We start from the raw sequence: 17,653 nt of genomic DNA, 5'->3' as shown, positions 1-17,653 counted from the left end.
ACACACACACCTCAATGTTAAAATGTTGACCGCCACGTCTTAGAAAAGCTACATCTTTCACTATAGAACTCCTATACTACTACTGTTGTAACAACTGCAGTAACTACTGTATTACTACTGTACTGCATATCATCAATGACTAGACGATGGATTGACCCATACCCTCTCCTTAGATGATGGGCAAGCCCAGTGAGCCCACGGGGGCCCGGCAGCACCAGAGTCACCCGGAGGAGACCGAGGAAGAGCTGAGGGAGCACCAGGCCCTCTCTCCCCAGGACGGAGGCTTTCCGTGTGGATTCGCCATCAAACAAGAGCCCCCAGACCCCCAAGAGAACCAGGAGGAGGACATGCAGCAGGAACTGCTGTTCAGACAGGTAGGAGGAGTGAGTGTGAGAGAGGGAGCTACCACAGGTCAATATGATGTGCTAGTGATGTCATCCTACTTCCAGGATCATGTCTTTTGAATTTGGTTTCAAGATCATCATCAATTTATCATCCCGTCAGAACTGTCTCAGTTCGTCAGGGCCTGGACTCCACAAGGTGTCAAGCGTTCCACAGGGAGGCTGGCCCATGTTGACTCCAATGCTTTCCACAGTTGTGTCAAGTTGGCTGGATGTCCTTTAGGTGGTGAACCATTCTTGATACACACGGGAAACTGTTGAGCGTGAAAAACCCAGCAGCGTTGCAGTTCTTGACACAAACCGGTGCTGTCTTGCCCATTCACCCTCAATTGCACACATACACAATCCATGTCTCCCAGGCTTAAAAATCCTTATTTAACTGTTCTCTTCCACTTCGTCTCAACACTGAAGTGGATTTAACAAGTGACATCAATAAGGGATCACATCATTCACCTGGATTCACCTGCTCAGTCTTTGTCATGGAAATAACAATATTGTGTATACTCAGTGAACACCTGGTAGGAGTTGTAGTTCTCATGAAATGGTGGTAACTTTTCGGCTTCTTCTTGGCCCCCAAATATGTTGAAACCGACATATGGTAAGTAAATTCACTCGCAAACAAGTATATATTTTAATATATATCTTAAATGACTGCATTTCCATGACTTTGACAATACACATTTGAGGCTCATTCTCAGCGTACAAAACAAGCACTTTCATATCGGTATTGACTTTATGGCACTCTCACACACACACACACACACACACACACACACACACACACACACACAATTATCTTGTTCATCAGTAGTTGTGTTTATTGAATGATTCACTTGCGCTATAATATGCTATTTCCTGTCCCAGGATGCTATGTTTCTGACACAGTCCTTCTTTAATGAGAGGAAACCATGCATCTTTCAAATCCACTTACTCTCCTGCAGATAATGTCATGTGTTTCGGTTCACCTCACGTAGCTTGACTGCCACCGTGTGGCCAAATGTTGTAAACACATTATAAAGAGCAGGTCACAATAGCCATTGGTGGCTGTGTCTCTGTTGCTGTCATGCAATGTTGTTCTCTGTCCTTTCTTTCTCTTTCCCCTGCTCTTCTCTCTTTCTCTCCTCCCCCTTCTCTCTTTCTCACTCTCCTTTTTTCCCTTCCTCTCTCTCCTCTCTCTCTCCTCCTCCCTTCTCTCTCCTCCTCCCCTCTCTCTCCTCTCTCCTCTCTCCTCCTCCCCTCTCTCCTCCTCCCCTCTCTCTCCTCTCTCCTCCTTCCCTCCTCATCCACCTCTTTCCTCTCTCTGAGCAGCAAGCCATATTGTTGGAGCAGCAGAGAATCCACCAGCTGAGAAACTATCAGGCTTCCATGGAGGCAGCCGGTCTGTCAATCACCTTCCCAGGTCACCGCCCCCTCTCCAGGGCCCAATCGTCTCCGGCGTCCGCTTCCTCCTTCCCCATCTCTGTCCCGCCTCCTGAGCCTCCCACCAAACCTCGCTTCACCACAGGTTGGTAGTAATGCTCTTCTCTTTTATATCAATCACATGTATTTGTAAAGCCCTTTTCCATCAGCAGATGTCACCAAGTGCTGTACAGAAACCCATCTTAAAACCTAAAACAGCAAGTAATGCAGATGTAGATTCATTTTTATATATTTATCTTTGTCTGTCGCTCCTTTATCCCTCCTTGTTTTGCTCTGTCAGTTTGTTGTTTCCACTTGTGTGTGTGTGTGTGTGTGTGCGTCAGTGGTAATATGCGCTAATGTCCTGGGTTCTACCTGCAGGGTTGGTGTATGACTCTCTGATGCAAAAGCACCAGTGTATGTGCGGGAACACACACACCCATCCGGAGCACGCCGGACGCGTCCAGAGCATCTGGTCCAGACTTCAGGAGACGGGACTTAGGGGACAGTGTGAGGTACATTCTAAAGCCTTCAACCATCCTTCTCTTTGCTATTCTCTGTTATACAATCATCTATTTGTAGTCTTCAAACAAGCGTGAATGTAATGAATTTCTGTTGCTAGGAGTTTCCAACTGATGCATAAACATACATCCCTGCTTATCCTTTCCATGTACTTTGTCATTGATGATTCACTTAAACACAGAGAAAACAAATGAATAGAAAGGAAATGTTGCATGTCTCCATTTTGTGTGTGTGTGTGTGTAGTGTATCCGTGGTAGGAAGGCCACTCTGGAGGAGCTCCAGACAGTCCACTCTGAAGCCCACGTCCTGCTGTATGGAACCAACCCCCTCCGACAGAAACTAGACTGTTCAGTCACGCCCATGTTGGTCAGATTACCATGTGGAGGAGTGGGGGTGAGTCTTCCTCTTCATCCTCCTCCTCCTTCTTTCTTCTCCTCCTCAACCATCTTTCTCCTCCTCCTTTCTCCTCTGCCTCCTCCTATTTCTCTTCCTCAAATCATTAACCCTGTTTTATATTTTGGCAATGAACCCATTTATCTACTTGACCAAAGTCAAATGAGCACGTGGCTCGTGGATACAATGTGTATGTCTCTGTGTCCAGTATGAAGGAAGTTAGAGGTAGTTTCACGAGTCAATGCTAACTGGTGTTAGCACAATAAATGGACGTCTATGGTAACAGCTATCATGCTAGCTTATGGTCACATGCAAGCTGTTACCACAGACGTCCAGTCATTGTGCTTATGCTAGTTAGCAACTCCTTTCAAACTGCACGCAGACATAAAAATGGTCTCCACAAGTTCGTCTGACTCTGGGCAAGTAGATAAAGGGCTGCATTGCCAACATCCCAAAGTGTCCGTGTAACTGTGACGATGATGATGATTGCAGGTGGACAGTGACACCATCTGGAACGAGGTCCATTCCTCTACTGCAGTTCGTCTGGCTGTGGGTTCTGTGGTGGAGCTGGTGTTCAAAGTGGCCACTGGTGAACTGAAGGTGCGTCCTCTCTACCCTCTTCTCCTTTTCATCCCTCTATCCCTCCATTAAGGTCAGGTCTCTACCCTCCTCTTCTCCTTTTCATCCCTCTATCCCTCCATTAAGGTTAGGTCTCTCTACCCTCTTCTCCTTTTCATCCCGCTATCCCTCCATTAAGGTCAGGTCTCTACCCTCCTCCTTTTCATCCCTCTATCCCTCCATTAAGGTCAGGTCTCTACCCTCCTCTTCTCCTTTTCATCCCTCTATCCCTCCATTAAGGTCAGGTCTCTACCCTCCTCCTTTTCATCCCTCTATCCCTCCATTAAGGTCAGGTCTCTCTACCCTCCTCTTCTCCTTTTCATCCCTCTATCCCTCCATTAAGGTCAGGTCTCTCTACCCTCCTCTTCTCCTTTTCACCCCTCTATCCCTCCATTAAGGTTAGGTCGCTCTACCCTCCTCTTCTCCTTTTCATCCCTCTATCCCTCCATTAAGGTTAGGTCGCTCTACCCTCCTCCTTTTCATCCCTCTATCCCTCCATTAAGGTCAGGTCTCTACCCTCTTCTCCTTTTCATCCCTCTATCCCTCCATTAAGGTCAGGTCTCTCTACCCTCCTCTTCTCCTTTTCATCCCTCTATCCCTCCATTAAGGTTAGGTCTCTCTACCCTCCTCCTTTTCATCCCTCTATCCCTCCATTAAGGTTAGGTCGCTCTACCCTCCTCTTCTCCTTTTCATCCCTCTATCCCTCCATTAAGGTTAGGTCTCTACCCTCCTCCTTTTCATCCCTCTATCCCTCCATTAAGGTTAGGTCTTTCTACCCTCCTCCTTTTCATCCCTCTATCCCTCCATTAAGGTTAGGTCGCTCTACCCTCCTCCTTTTCATCCCTCTATCCCTCCATTAAGGTCAGGTCTCTACCCTCCTCTTCTCCTTTTCATCCCTCTATCCCTCCATTAAGGTCAGGTCTCTCTACCCTCCTCTTCTCCTTTTCATCCCTCTATCCCTCCATTAAGGTTAGGTCTCTCTACCCTCCTCCTTTTCATCCCTCTATCTCTCCATTAAGGTCAGGTCTCTACCCTCCTCTTCTCCTTTTCATCCCTCTATCCCTCCATTAAGGTTAGGTCTCTCTACCCTCCTCCTTTTCATCCCTCTATCCCTCCATTAAGGTTAGGTCTCTCTACCCTCCTCCTTTTCATCCCTCTATCCCTCCATTAAGGTTAGGTCGCTCTACCCTCCTCCTTTTCATCCCTCTATCCCTCCATTAGGGTTAGGTCTCTACCCTCCTCTTCTCCTTTTCATCCCTCTATCCCTCCATTAAGGTTAGGTCGCTCTATACTTTTTCCCCCCTTCACAAAGAATGCACTCAATCTCTCCCCCTCATGGATGGAGTTGTGGGTAATGTAGTTGTTGCATCTGGTTCCCAGAACGGCTTTGCTGTGGTTCGACCCCCTGGACACCATGCAGAAGAGAGCACTCCCATGGGCTTCTGCTACTTTAACTCAGTAGCCATCGCAGCCCGGCTGCTCCAACAGAGACTCAACGTCTGCAAGATCCTCATAGTAGACTGGGTGAGTTTGTGCTGGTCCTTCACCTGACCTTTTAAAGAGAAAGTGGGTTTTGTAAATGACTGTAGAATTACCATTGGATGTAAGAAGAAGAAAAAATTGGACAATGGTCTTCTGATTGGCCATGTGTGCTGTCCATCAGGATGTTCACCATGGCAACGGGACCCAGCAGGCATTTTACGACGACCCCAACGTGCTGTACCTGTCTCTCCATCGATACGACGATGGAAACTTCTTCCCTGGCAGCGGAGCCCCCGACGAGGTAATGGTGACACATCTCATGGGAACGTGTGTGTGTGTGTGTGTGTGTGTTCTCATGACTATTCCTCCCATCCTTTCTCTGTCAGGTGGGCAGTGGTCCAGGAGTAGGTTTTAACGTTAACATGGCCTTCACCGGGGGGCTGGAGCCACCTATGGGAGATGCAGAGTACCTGGCAGCCTTCAGGTAACCCACAACACTTACTCCACCAGACATGGCACCAGGGTTCTTTTCACAGTCCCCAGGTCCAGAACAAATTCAAGAAAGTGTACAGTATTATATAGAACCCTTATTGCATGGAACTCCCATCTCATATTGCTCATATAAACAGCAAACCTGGTTTAAAAACAAATAAAACAACACCTCACGGCACAACGCCTCTCCCCTATTTGACCCAGATAGTTTGTGTGTATGTATTGATGTGGAGGCTGTGTGTGTACAGTATGTATTGATGTGGAGGCTGTGTGTGTACAGTATGTATTGATGTGGAGGCTGTGTGTGTACAGTATGTATTGATGTGGAGGCTGTGTGTGTACAGTATGTATTGATGTGGAGGCTGTGTGTGTACAGTATGTATTGATGTGGAGGCTGTGTGTGTACAGTATGTATTGATGTGGAGGCTGTGTGTGTACAGTATGTATTGATGTGGAGGCTGTGTGTGTACAGTATGTATTGATGTGGAGGCTGTGTGTGTACAGTATGTATTGATGTGGAGGCTGTGTGTGTACAGTATGTATTGATGTGGAGGCTGTGTGTGTACAGTATGTATTGATGTGGAGGCTGTGTGTGTACAGTATGTATTGATGTGGAGGCTGTGTGTGTACAGTATGTATTGATGTGGAGGCTGTGTGTGTACAGTATGTATTGATGTGGAGGCTGTGTGTGTACAGTATGTATTGATGTGGAGGCTGTGTGTGTACAGTATGTATTGATGTGGAGGCTGTGTGTGTACAGTATGTATTGATGTGGAGGCTGTGTGTGTACAGTATGTATTGATGTGGAGGCTGTGTGTGTACAGTATGTATTGATGTGGAGGCTGTGTGTGTACAGTATGTATTGATGTGGAGGCTGTGTGTGTACAGTATGTATTGATGTGGTATAATGTCATGTTCTGTGTGGACCTCAGGAAGAGGAGCTGCTGCTTTCACAACAGATAATGATTCTAATAAAATACCAAATATCAAAAAACACACATGCACTGAAGTTGCGAAACTGACCAACTCTCTCTCTCCCTCTCCCTAGGTCTGTGGTGATGCCCATAGCAGATGAATTTGCTCCTGACGTGGTGCTGGTGTCCTCAGGCTTCGACGCCGTCGAGGGTCACCCTCCTCCCCTAGGCGGTTACACCCTCACCTCCAAATGTAGGTTTATGTGTAAAGTAGCACTGGTGCAATGATGTCTGGATCTGTTCTTTCTGTATCCAGACACACAACATGACAGACAGGAGATGTGGACACCACTCATTTAACAGGGTGTCCACATACTAGTGTTATGCTCTGTATTCTTTGCTGCTGTGGTGTACGGTGCATTCTGGAAGTGTTCAGACCCCTTGACTTGTTCCACATTTTGTTGCGTTACAGCCTTATTCTAAAATGGATTCAATAAAAAATGTTCGTCATCAATCTACAGATAATACCCCATAATGACAAATAAAAACTGATTTTTTAAAAAACATTTTGCAAATGTATACCAAAAAAACTAACAGAAATACCTTATTTGCATAAGTACTGTTAGACTCAAAATTGTGCTCAGGTGCATCCTGTTTCCATTGATCATCCTTGATGTTTTACCTGTGGTGAATTTAATTGATTGGACATGGTTTGGAAAGGCACACACCTGTCTATAGAAGGTCCCACAGTTGACAGTGCATGTCAGAGCAAAAAGTAAGCCCCCAAGACTCTTCATAGAGATGGCCGCCCGGCCAAACTGAGCAATCGTGGGAGAAGGGCCTTGGTCAGGGAGGTGACCACGAACACGATGGCCATTCTGACAGAGCTGAAAATAGCTGTGCAGCAACGCTCCCAATCCAACCTGACAGAGCTTGAGAGGATCCGCAGAGAAGAATAGGAGAAACTCCTCAAATACAGTTGTGCCAAGCTTTTAGAGTCCTACCCAAGAAGACTTGATGCTGTAGTCACTGCCAAAGGTGCTTCAACAAAGTACTGAGTAAAGGGTCTAAATACTTATGTAAATGTGATATTTCAGTTTTTTATTTTTAATACATTTGCAAAATTTCCAAAAACCTGTTTTTGCTTTGTCATTATGGGGTATTGTGTGTAGATTGATAAGGAGAAACATTTATTTAATCCATTTTAGAATAAGCCTGTAACGTAACAAAATGTGGAAAAAGTCAAGGGGTCTGAATACTTTCAACCTTCACACACACACACACCCTCCCCTGCAGGTTTTGGGTACCTGACGCGTCAGCTGATGACCCTGGCGGAGGGTCGCGTGGTGCTGGCATTGGAGGGAGGTCACGACCTCATGGCCATCTGTGACGCTTCCGAGGCCTGCGTCTCCGCTCTGCTGGGCAACCAGGTGAGGGAAGGAGGGAGAAAGGAAGAGGGGGGGGGGGGGCAGGAATCAGGAAGGGTAATGATAAGACTAGATCATTTATAGTGGTCTGGTGAAGAACTGAAAAGGAGAGGGAATGGATGAATGGTGAAGGTGGACTGGTGTGTGTCCGGTTATCAGATAGCACAGTGTGTATGTGTTGTCCACAGCTGGATCCTCTCCCTCAGACGCTTCTGGAGCAGAGACCCAACCAGAATGCTGTGTGCTCCATAGAGAAGGTTATAGAAACACACAGTGAGTACCAAGCACAGTTTCCTATCTGAGATTAAAGAGGCAGGAAGTTCTCCCTCAACTTACTCCAGTCTTAAAGGTTGAGTAAGCTAGATTTTTTTGTCCACAAATTGACCCATATTTCTATTAGATGTACTGTAAATAGTTTATGATTAGTGAATGCCGTAATTTAATTATTTTGTTAGATGCTGCTCCTTATTAGCTGAAATCAAATTTTCGCTATCGAGCTAGCTGTTCAGGCCAAACCTAGCATTGAATCATGGAAATGTGTTGCGCTATGCAGACCCCCCTAGGCAACCCCCCGGACTTGCCCGGGCAGGCCTGCCCCTTCCTGGGCCTGGGCTATAGCCAGTGTGAGAAATGTTTGTGCTCTGAAACTAAATAAATACTACACTCTGACCCACACAACAGGATAGTGCTAGACAAATCAAGGAATGTAAACTTCAAAGCGTGATGAAGTTTTATTGGGATTTGCAGCTGTTGTTGGTAAGTAATGGATCTGCTAGCTTCTGAAGTTAACTTACTGATCCTTTATCATTGTTCCCTCTCTATCCTCCCTCCCTCTCTCCTCCCTCCCTCTCCCCGCTCGCTCTCCCTCTCTCCTCCCTCCCTCTCTCCGCTCGCTCTCCCTCTCTCCTCCCTCCCTCTCTCCGCTCGCTCTCCCTCTCTCCTCCCTCCTTCTCCCCGCTCGCTATCCCTCCCTCCCTCCCTCCCTCTTTCTCCAGGTAAGTACTGGCGCTCCTTGCAGCGTGACTCCCCCAGGCTGGGCCTGTCTGTGCTGGAGGCTCAGAGAGGAGACTCGGAGGAGGCTGAGACCGTCAGCGCCATGGCCTCTCTCTCTGTGGCCAACAAACAGAGGTAGGTCACCATAGCTACTATCATCCAGTTCTATTGAGATGCACCTGTTTTGCTAACGCACCTTTCTCTCCTCTTGTTCCCCTTAGCAGGTCGGAGGAGGAACCCATGGAGGAGGAAGCACCATTATAGCGGGGGAAGCATAAGGGCGTCGCACCGTGACTGTCGGCCTCTGCAGCTCGGAAGACTACCTTCTGGAGAGTCTCGACTGTCCCTTTCATTTAGTCCCTCCGCGCCGTGCCTATCACCTTGATTGGCAGCTCCTCTGCCAATGAGAGAGAGGGATGGGCTTCAGAGTAGGGAGTCAATGGGGATACGATATGAAGGATGGAAGTGACAAAGCGCTGCAGCCAGTCAGCTCAGCGTGGTCAGCTCACCGTTTGTTTCTGCCAGTCAGACTGAGGCAGCCCCAGAAGACACACTAGCACCGAGGCAGGGCGTGGGTTCTCGGAGTGGAGGCGGATAATGGAAGTCTTACTCCTGAAGGGAAAGATCTGGTGCTTTACAGAGCTCCCCCGTGGCCAAATATGGAGACAGAGGACAGGACAAGTCCGGCTGTCACACACAGCGTGGACATTTATTTTCTCTCCTGCTTTTGTCCCGCTAAATGGAGGACATGCTACTGATGGAGATGGTGGCTACTGATGAGAGATGGTGGTTACTGATGAGAGATGGCGGACAACAAAGCCCCTAGGAGAATTGTCGGGCTGTCATTGGCTGAGGACAGTAGACTTGACTGTGGTTGGCCGTTGAGCAAGCGGCCTTTGCCGTTATTGGATGATGAGGCTATTGGATCTTTGCCTTATTGATGCAGCTGGTAGTTCTGTGATGGAGGATCCACCAATGAGAGAGTGCCTTTGTGAAGCTCTGATGGATTTCAGGATTGTGTCAGAAATGAAGATTGCCTTAAATGATGATCCTGACCAGGGGAGAGAGAGAAATACATTTTCCTGTTTGACAGAGGACGGGATGGTGGAAAAAATGATCTTTCAGCATGTTTACCAGGATTGTGATGTAGACAGCGTTTGTCTCTCACAGCCTCTTTTAGAGGTCATTATACCTTTGGATTGATATATTTTTCTGTAAAAATGCTTCAAAAAGGTAGTTGCAAGCAAACATTTGAAAAGTTCAACTTCCAGTTGATTCGTAAAGCACTGTTGAAGGTTAGCATTTAGCCTTATGTAGCTTCCCTTTATCACATAACCAATCGCTAACGGAGAAAAAGCATGTCTCACCAGAAAGACCTGTCGGTTGCAAGGTTAGAAAGTTATCCAAAAAGAACTAGTCGAGCAAAAAAAAAAGCCAAAGCATGAGTTTGCATCCAGCTCTTTCGTACCACTAGTAACAGCAGGCATACACAGTATTACTACTGGCTTTTCATACCAAGCACACTGTTCGAGAGCTAACGGATCAAACATGTATGTCTCAACCTTTTGGTTAAATAATTATTGAATTCCAATGTATTGTTTGGCAACTACCTTAGTTAATAGTTACTATAAACATCTTGTCATGTATATTGAATTGAACATATTGTAAAGTGTGTTAATTTGCCATCTTTGAAACTATCATTTCCACATCGAGCTAGTCAATTGACTATACCATCATCAACTTTTTCTTAATCAACCATCTCAAGTGGGTGACAATTCTATTTTTGGCATGTATGAAAATCTCTAATTTTGAACATACTTTTTATATTTGCGTATTTGTCATTTTGCGTTGTTACTCTGTACAGTTGATGTGCCACTTGCTCTTAGTGTCCTCATCATGCATTGGGATGATCAGCCTTTCTACTTTATACCATGATTCCAGAAATTGTCTATTTACTTACAGAATGATCCTGTTTACAGAGAGGTTCTACATGGAAAGCCTAGAAATATATTATATCCGTAGCCTACATGAGAGCTATGATGTTGTGAAAGAGAATAGCTATAGCAAAGATGGTCTCACTCCAGTAAATAGCGCTAAAAACCTTATGTGGGGGGTTGAGGTTGACTGTTTTAAACTGGCCCTGGTTGGAGCAGCCCTGCACTCAGCAGCACTGGATTTGGTCTCTTTTCCACACATTTGTTTTTGTACTGTATTGTTCCTGGCTGCACTGTAGCTAGACTAGACTAGCATGGGGCATTTTAAAGACACTTAGCTTTCACGTTTGACTTCATTGGGACCAACCAAAATGACATACCGAGGTTACTTTTGACACCATAACACACTGTTGTTGATTTGATAGCATGGTTACTGCTGTGTTGCCATGGTTACTGTACATTAGCATACCTCCACTTCAGAAAATGTTGTGACATCACTTCTTCCTGTCGTAGCTACATTAGTCAGGTTGTCAAGAAACCGGAGTCATGATATTAGTGGGTTGGCATGGTCTCATTGTAGTTCAAACTATTCTCATCCCTAGTAAATAACTCCTTTTAGTTTTCAATAATGTTCTTACATTGTATTTATTGTTGCTTTGCTTTGTGTTTGCTCTCAGATTCACCATTCCTATGAATAGTTTCAGAACCCCAGGGTTTGGTATGTTCCTTTACAAAACATTTCTTTAACGCCATCTAATTCTCTGCATGGTTTGTCTGTCCGCATGCCTGTCTGGCTGTACGTCTGTGTAACACTGTATTTGCACAGTAGAAGAAAACTGGAGGACTAAATCCTATCCCAGAAAACCCAGCGTGAATGTCTCTTCTTCTTTGGTGTACTAAGGATACAAAGGACTTGTCCAAATGAATTCCACATTAGATTTTAAAAAATGTAAATGCTCAGTTTTTGTAGGGAAATTACCCAGCACTTAAACAAGATAATGGACAATAGACTTGACTGTGTTTAGAGTAAGAGGAATATGGATTAGCTAGGCTAATCTCCGAGTGTATTTATGCTGGCTTCACATGCTCATGGGAAATGGGGAAGTGGAACAATTAAGTCCGACATGATTGTGTTTAAGTGCTTTTGAAGTCGGAAAAATTCTTCAACCAATAGGATTTTAGCTAGCTTATCAAGGTTGCTAATAATAAAGTTAGCTAGCTTATTAAGGTTGCTAATAATAAAGTTAGCTAGCTTGCTTAACATTGACAATATGGTCAAACTAGCTACCTTCTCCATATTGATGAGGTCGTAATTGTCAAACTGATTTGTTAATTTTTTGGTTGAAAAGTTCAAAGGTCAGTAGTGAAACATCACAACTCGCCACCCTGGGCAACAACATCTTCTGTTTCCCACTTGAAATTCCGACTTGGAGGTTCGCTCAAGTGAAACTTCTCAGTTGGAAATAGGAACTTCTGATACCACATGAACGTGGCATTACACCCATCTAGACTGCTTGTCTCACCCTAAGAGTGTTTCTAGGGTGTTGGGGACAGACACACAACGTAGACAATGGCTAGAACATCGGACCTTTAAAACACTCCATATGTGGTTGATTGGGAAGGGAATCTTCTGCAGACTCTTATCCACTTAAGCCAGTTGTATTTAAAACCACTGTGGTTAAAAAGAGCTATTCTCGGTTTACATATGTAAATGAAAAAGTTATTTTTGTTGTCTTTCCATTCCATTGTTACAAATGATATCTTGTTGGGACCTATATGCTTTTGACATTTTGTCTCAGACATAAACTCTAAAATATATTTCTGAAAAATAAAGTTGTCTTGTGTGTTAATTGTGATGCTATATTTATGAATCCAAAAATGTATAGTTAACAGACCTATGTCAAGTCAATGTGTTCTTGAGTATCAAAGGCCCTGTCCAGAAACCACAACCATCCTAGGCACTGGTGTAGATCTGGGCCAGTATTCATAAAGTGTCTCAGAGTAGAGTCCTGATCTAAGATCAGTTTGGCCTTCTTGATAATGAATTAAGATTACTGAACAGAAGACCCTAGATCAGCACCCCTACTCTGAGACGTTTGATCCATATGACCACTGAAATTATTAGAGACCCCGAGAGAGTTTGGGGAGAGAGTCTCTTTGTTTGCTACTCGCTGGGTGAACCATGTACCTGCAGGGGGGTCGTAACAGCAGTGTGACACATTGTACTGTAATTTCCCCTGCTACTCGCTGGGTGAACCATGTACCTGCAGGGGGGTCGTAACAGCAGTGTGACACATTGTACTGTGACTTCCTCTGGAGTTTCACTAGATGTCAGCAGAGACGTGAAATAAGATGTCTGTGTTGGAGAAACACATCTGAGGAAGAGAACAATATGAGACCGACCGTTTGTTAGCCGCCCAGATATCTGTTCGGCTTCAACTCAGTTATTCATCACAAAATACATCAAAGCCATACATTACCAGGTGTATTTCAACAGTATCGTCATAGGAACTACAACCAGCTATCACAATGTTAGGAGAAAATAATATAGTCTCTTTCTCCCAATGTGAAACACTAACCATACTGGTGTTTAGTTCTCAACACTGAACTGTGAAATGGTGAGTTACTATCCTGATTAAATCAGACTTTAACCAGGCTAGTTAATGACTAATATGTAAGGGAAATATGAGGACAGCTCTGGTAGATACTGAACATCTAAAGACCTACAAGTGCAAAGGTAATGCTAGAAGATGGAGGCCAATGCTCTATAATAATTTAGCATGTACTGTCGCTTAGCAGCAGGCTGGATGCTTCTAAATCAGTGTGATGCATAATTACTTTCAGAGAGAGAGAAGAGGGACACCCACACATCCTTGCCCGTGCATTTCAATGTACTACCCTACCCCACTCAGCCTGCTCATAACAACTAGGAGAGCCCATGATAATTATCTTGTGTAATGTGTGTGTTAGCCTGGAGGGTGGAAATGCAGTGCAAACTTCAAGTGTATATTGTGTCTCTTCTCTCACCTACTCTGGCACAACACATTTACATTTTAGAGCGACTTAATCTTTAAAATGGCTAGGTGAGACAACAACACATCACAATCGTATCAAGTGAATAGTACATATATCTGTCTTTATACTATGGGCATGGCCAGATTACCAACCGGGCACAAGCCCCGGGCCTTCAAGGGGCCCCCAAAAATTATTATTACGAAGAGAAAATTCAGCAGTTTAAAAGCTAATTTCCTGCAATTCACACAGTATATTCTTCTTGCCCTTGCCCTATGGTAAAATGTGTAGAATTTCAGGAAGTCTGCTGGGCCCCAAATGCGGTAGTCTGTCCCTTTTTATAGCAGTAATAGTTCCTCCGGGGCTTACGTTTTACGTCACTGGTTATTTGGATGAGATGATCTGATGCTAGATTGTGTGATTAAGTGATTGTAATAGTAATATTAGACACTCCCTTTTTATTATTATTTTGGGGTAATAACTTTCAACATGTGGCTCGTTCACATGGTACTGTGAAGCAGACTAGTATTTTAGTATATGAGATGGTTTTGTGGTTATTACTGAGTACTGCCTTGTCAGGCTCCGTTAGGCCAGCTAAGAGGTTTTAGGGGTCGTCACTAGTTACCAGAGTCATAAAGTCATAAACCCTGTCTATTTCTTCAATTTCTCTTTATTAAAATGTTATTTTAAACCTACCCTTAACCACACTGCTAACCTTATGCCTAACCTTAAATTAATCTCGTAAAAAATCATGAAAACCAAAAATGTTGGTCTTTAATTTTTTGCCAATTTTGACTTTGTGGCTATGGTAAGTAGTGGAAACCAGTCTTAGGGGTTTTAGATGATTGACCATCAGTTGAAGGAGACCTAGTGATGATACAGGCAGCATGTCTGATGTACTCAGTATGTCTTGTGGTTTCAGGTGAGTAAAGATGTCCTTAAGTGCATAAAAGTGTTATTACACATGTTAAGTGAATGTATAAACAAGTAAGGGTATCAGGGAAATAAGCTATGCTAAAGTTATAGATATAGAGAAATATACCTACAGTAGTAGGATCTTAATTTGAGACCGTTTACTACAGCAGGAAAATAATCCTGCAGCAACTGGAAATGTGAATTATGATATGGATTATAATTCATGGACATTTTATGTAGGGGTTGATACCTTTTTTGTTAGGGCAACTTTAAAGTGGACATGACAAACTTTAGAAGCCTTTTTAAACCTTGAACCCACGACAAATTTGCATTTCCTGCTGTGCAGGGAAATTCTCATCAACAAAAGAGTGATCAAATTAAGATCAAACAGCTGTACTGTGTTGTATACTTAGTGCCTAGCTAGCCAACTGGCTAGGTGGTACGTCATAGTGAGATATGAAATTAGCCATCTGTAACCTAGAATTTGAGTGGAAATGTATCAGTATTTCACTGTTTATTAATGTGAGAGAAGTGTTTTGCACAAGTTTAAATCCTTTAAGAGAATGAGAATTGACATACTGTATTTGTGATTGACCATCAGTAGGAGACCTAGTGATGATAGAGGCAGCATGTCTGATGTACCCCGTCTGTCTTGGGATTTCAGAATAGAGAGGTACACGTTGTAAACTGCTACATGTGACAATAGGACCCCCTTGCTTCTCCAATAGGGTCGACATGTTGGATGAGAGTAGAAGAGGTTAAGACACAGGGGCTATGTCAGGAATGTGGGGAATCCCATTGATCCCATTGTGTCCCGGTATGGCTCCGAGCATTCCCGTAAACGTTATGGGAAACCCAAGCCAGCTACCTGAAGGGGTGAAACGTGATACCTGTTGGAACATGGTAGACAGAGACAGGAGAAACTGCACTACGGGTTCTGAGAGGAGAGTTAACCTGGGGGAAGGGCTCTCTCTCGTTCCTTTCCTTCTTTGTCACATTGTTTTCTCTTTCCTTCTCCCTCTCTCCCTGTGATTCCTCTCTCTCTCCCACTGCATGGAGGAGGTGGAGGTTGCATTTGACCTCTGACCCCTCTCTGACTTCCTGTGACGGGGCCACTCAGTAGCAGCAGGGGATTGTGGCTGTCGGTGGAGAGGCCAATAAGAGCCCTCCTGAAACTCCTCCAGATCAAGAGCATCACTACCCGAACGCCTGTTCTTCATCCGTTCCCCTGGCAACAACACAGCACGAGTTCTTCTCTTGGCCAGAAAGTGTGTGTGTGTGTGTGCGTGGGTAGCCAAGATTCTTCCGAGCTGTTCAGCAAGCCTCCCTGCTGTACGTTGCCATACAATTCTAGCAACTGCTAGATAGAGATGGAGTAAAACAAAAGAGCTGGAAAAGTACATGTTTACTGCATGGCCTAAATGCAGAATTGATTTTTCTCTCTGTCACTGAAGTTAATCTCAAACTGGTCCTTGGACAAGATTCTGTCATCTATTTTAGAAATACCTTAGAGGATTTGGAATGGTGTGTGTGTGTGTGTGTGTGTGGACAGCAGTAGGCACTGTTACATTGGTGTGGGTTATATTTATTCATAGTTGTGTTGATCCACAGGCTTAGATGGTTTCATCTCTCTCTCCCTTCTACACTGGTGAATTAGGAACACGTCTGGGCTTTTGTGTTCTGTTCCTACAACCCACGTGTGTGTGTGTGTGTGTGTCTGAGAGTGGCCCCATGTTCTCCATCCCTCCTCCTCCTCTGTTCACTGAAGACACTTCTCCTTCTTCTCTTAAAATGAGTGGGCTTTAAGGCTGAACATTGAATGTTGTAGGATCAGTCAAAGTTGGACACATGTACAGGTGTAGGCAGGACAGCAGGCTAGAATAACTCATGCAGATCAATGTCTAACAAGGCATATTATTCAAATGACTCATTGTCGATCACTCATATTGTGTAACACCACCAGTCACTGCAAAAAAAGTACTCTTTCAATAACTTTTTGAATGTATCATTGTTTAACTTCCAAATCACACTTTGTGACTTCAGCTGTATGACAACCCAGGGCACATCTTGATTCTGTTAAGAGCCAGTCACACCAACCCCTGGCATGACTTAGCCTGGAGCCCTCCATGAAGATCACAGCCCCCTCACCAGGTGCTTCAGAAAATCTTCTTCTTAGCATTTTAGCAGCGTTGCTTGGCAACCGAAAATGAGCCCTGGCTCTGTCAAACACAACACTGTCATTGGGCAAAATGGTCACTTGTTGTCAGTCGAATTCTGATAATGCCTGTTGATCCATCGACAATGTTTCTCTGCTCAGAACATGTGCTCTTCAACAGAAGCGAGGCTTGAGGGGGGCACTGATTTGTGTGTTCACATGAAAGATATGCCGGTCTTGCTTTGTGTTGTATCTATTCATCCATACACACACACACACACACACTCCTTGCTCCTTGTGCATTCACACTTCTCCTTCGTTGCTATGGCTTCGGGAGTCATATCTCTTTGTGTACAATTGATGTCTACCCGTCAAGGCTGTTGTCTAACATAGATATTGTCTTGAAAAGATGAATCATTTTGCTCCACACTGTATGTGCTGCCTTGAGACTACTGATGGAGGGAGACTCATGAGAGTCCAACACAATTCTCTTCAAATACAGCAGCTCAAACAACTGAAGACGATCGGGAATCTTTGTGGCTCAACCTTTTTGATCGAAAACATCGACATCCTATTTATGAAATGCTCAGACCTGAACTAAATTGCATTGTTGTCGTGTACAGCATATGATACTTCACATCACAGCTGTGGAGGGTTTGCAGTGTTACAATTCTGTGCACATTTCATTTACAATTTCATGTTGATCATGTTGATTGTGCTTATAGACAGCAAAAGGCAGTACCTCCAATATTTCCTGCTTTTTTAAAATCCAGGAGTCAAGAGAGCGGTTCTTTGCCAGAATACGCCTACACACCCCATGTGTTCTTTCTCCCTCTGAGAACACACACACACACACACACACACACACACACACACACACACACACACACTGCATGTTCACAGATACATATACACATATTCATACATAGAAGCATGCATTTCAAAGAGCGATTGAATAGGCTGTTCAGGGTCAGCTCCCCAAGGCAGAGGGTCCCAT

General features: G+C 44.5%; 1 protein-coding gene across 7 annotated transcripts in view; it reads left to right on the top strand.

Annotated features, from left to right (window-relative positions):
- Nucleotides 1-12,407, top strand: part of LOC110528724 (histone deacetylase 4) — a 75,118-nt gene extending 62,711 nt beyond the window's left edge. For 4 of the 7 annotated variants that reach the window (XM_036982553.2, XM_090240012.1, XM_090240009.1 and 1 more), the window contains 13 exons: nt 174-374; nt 1,710-1,905; nt 2,181-2,314; nt 2,565-2,714; nt 3,207-3,314; nt 4,713-4,856; nt 4,996-5,115; nt 5,201-5,298; nt 6,355-6,473; nt 7,517-7,650; nt 7,836-7,920; nt 8,643-8,775; nt 8,862-12,407. In XM_036982553.2, the coding sequence (XP_036838448.1) occupies nt 174-374; nt 1,710-1,905; nt 2,181-2,314; nt 2,565-2,714; nt 3,207-3,314; nt 4,713-4,856; nt 4,996-5,115; nt 5,201-5,298; nt 6,355-6,473; nt 7,517-7,650; nt 7,836-7,920; nt 8,643-8,775; nt 8,862-8,904 (1,665 nt within the window). In that variant the 3' untranslated portion in view covers nt 8,905-12,407. The remainder of the gene's footprint in view (nt 1-173; nt 375-1,709; nt 1,906-2,180; nt 2,315-2,564; nt 2,715-3,206; nt 3,315-4,712; nt 4,857-4,995; nt 5,116-5,200; nt 5,299-6,354; nt 6,474-7,516; nt 7,651-7,835; nt 7,921-8,642; nt 8,776-8,861) is intronic. The other 3 variants (XM_036982554.2, XM_090240010.1, XM_090240011.1) reach the window with 1 other exon arrangement.
- Nucleotides 12,408-17,653: the final 5,246 nt, after the last annotated feature.

The sequence above is a fragment of the Oncorhynchus mykiss genome, chromosome 7, assembly GCF_057628025.1.
Source record: "Oncorhynchus mykiss isolate SJ-2025 chromosome 7, ASM5762802v1, whole genome shotgun sequence".
In the NCBI taxonomy this organism is placed as follows: domain Eukaryota; kingdom Metazoa; phylum Chordata; class Actinopteri; order Salmoniformes; family Salmonidae; genus Oncorhynchus; species Oncorhynchus mykiss.
This window is presented reverse-complemented; position numbering and strand designations above follow the sequence as displayed.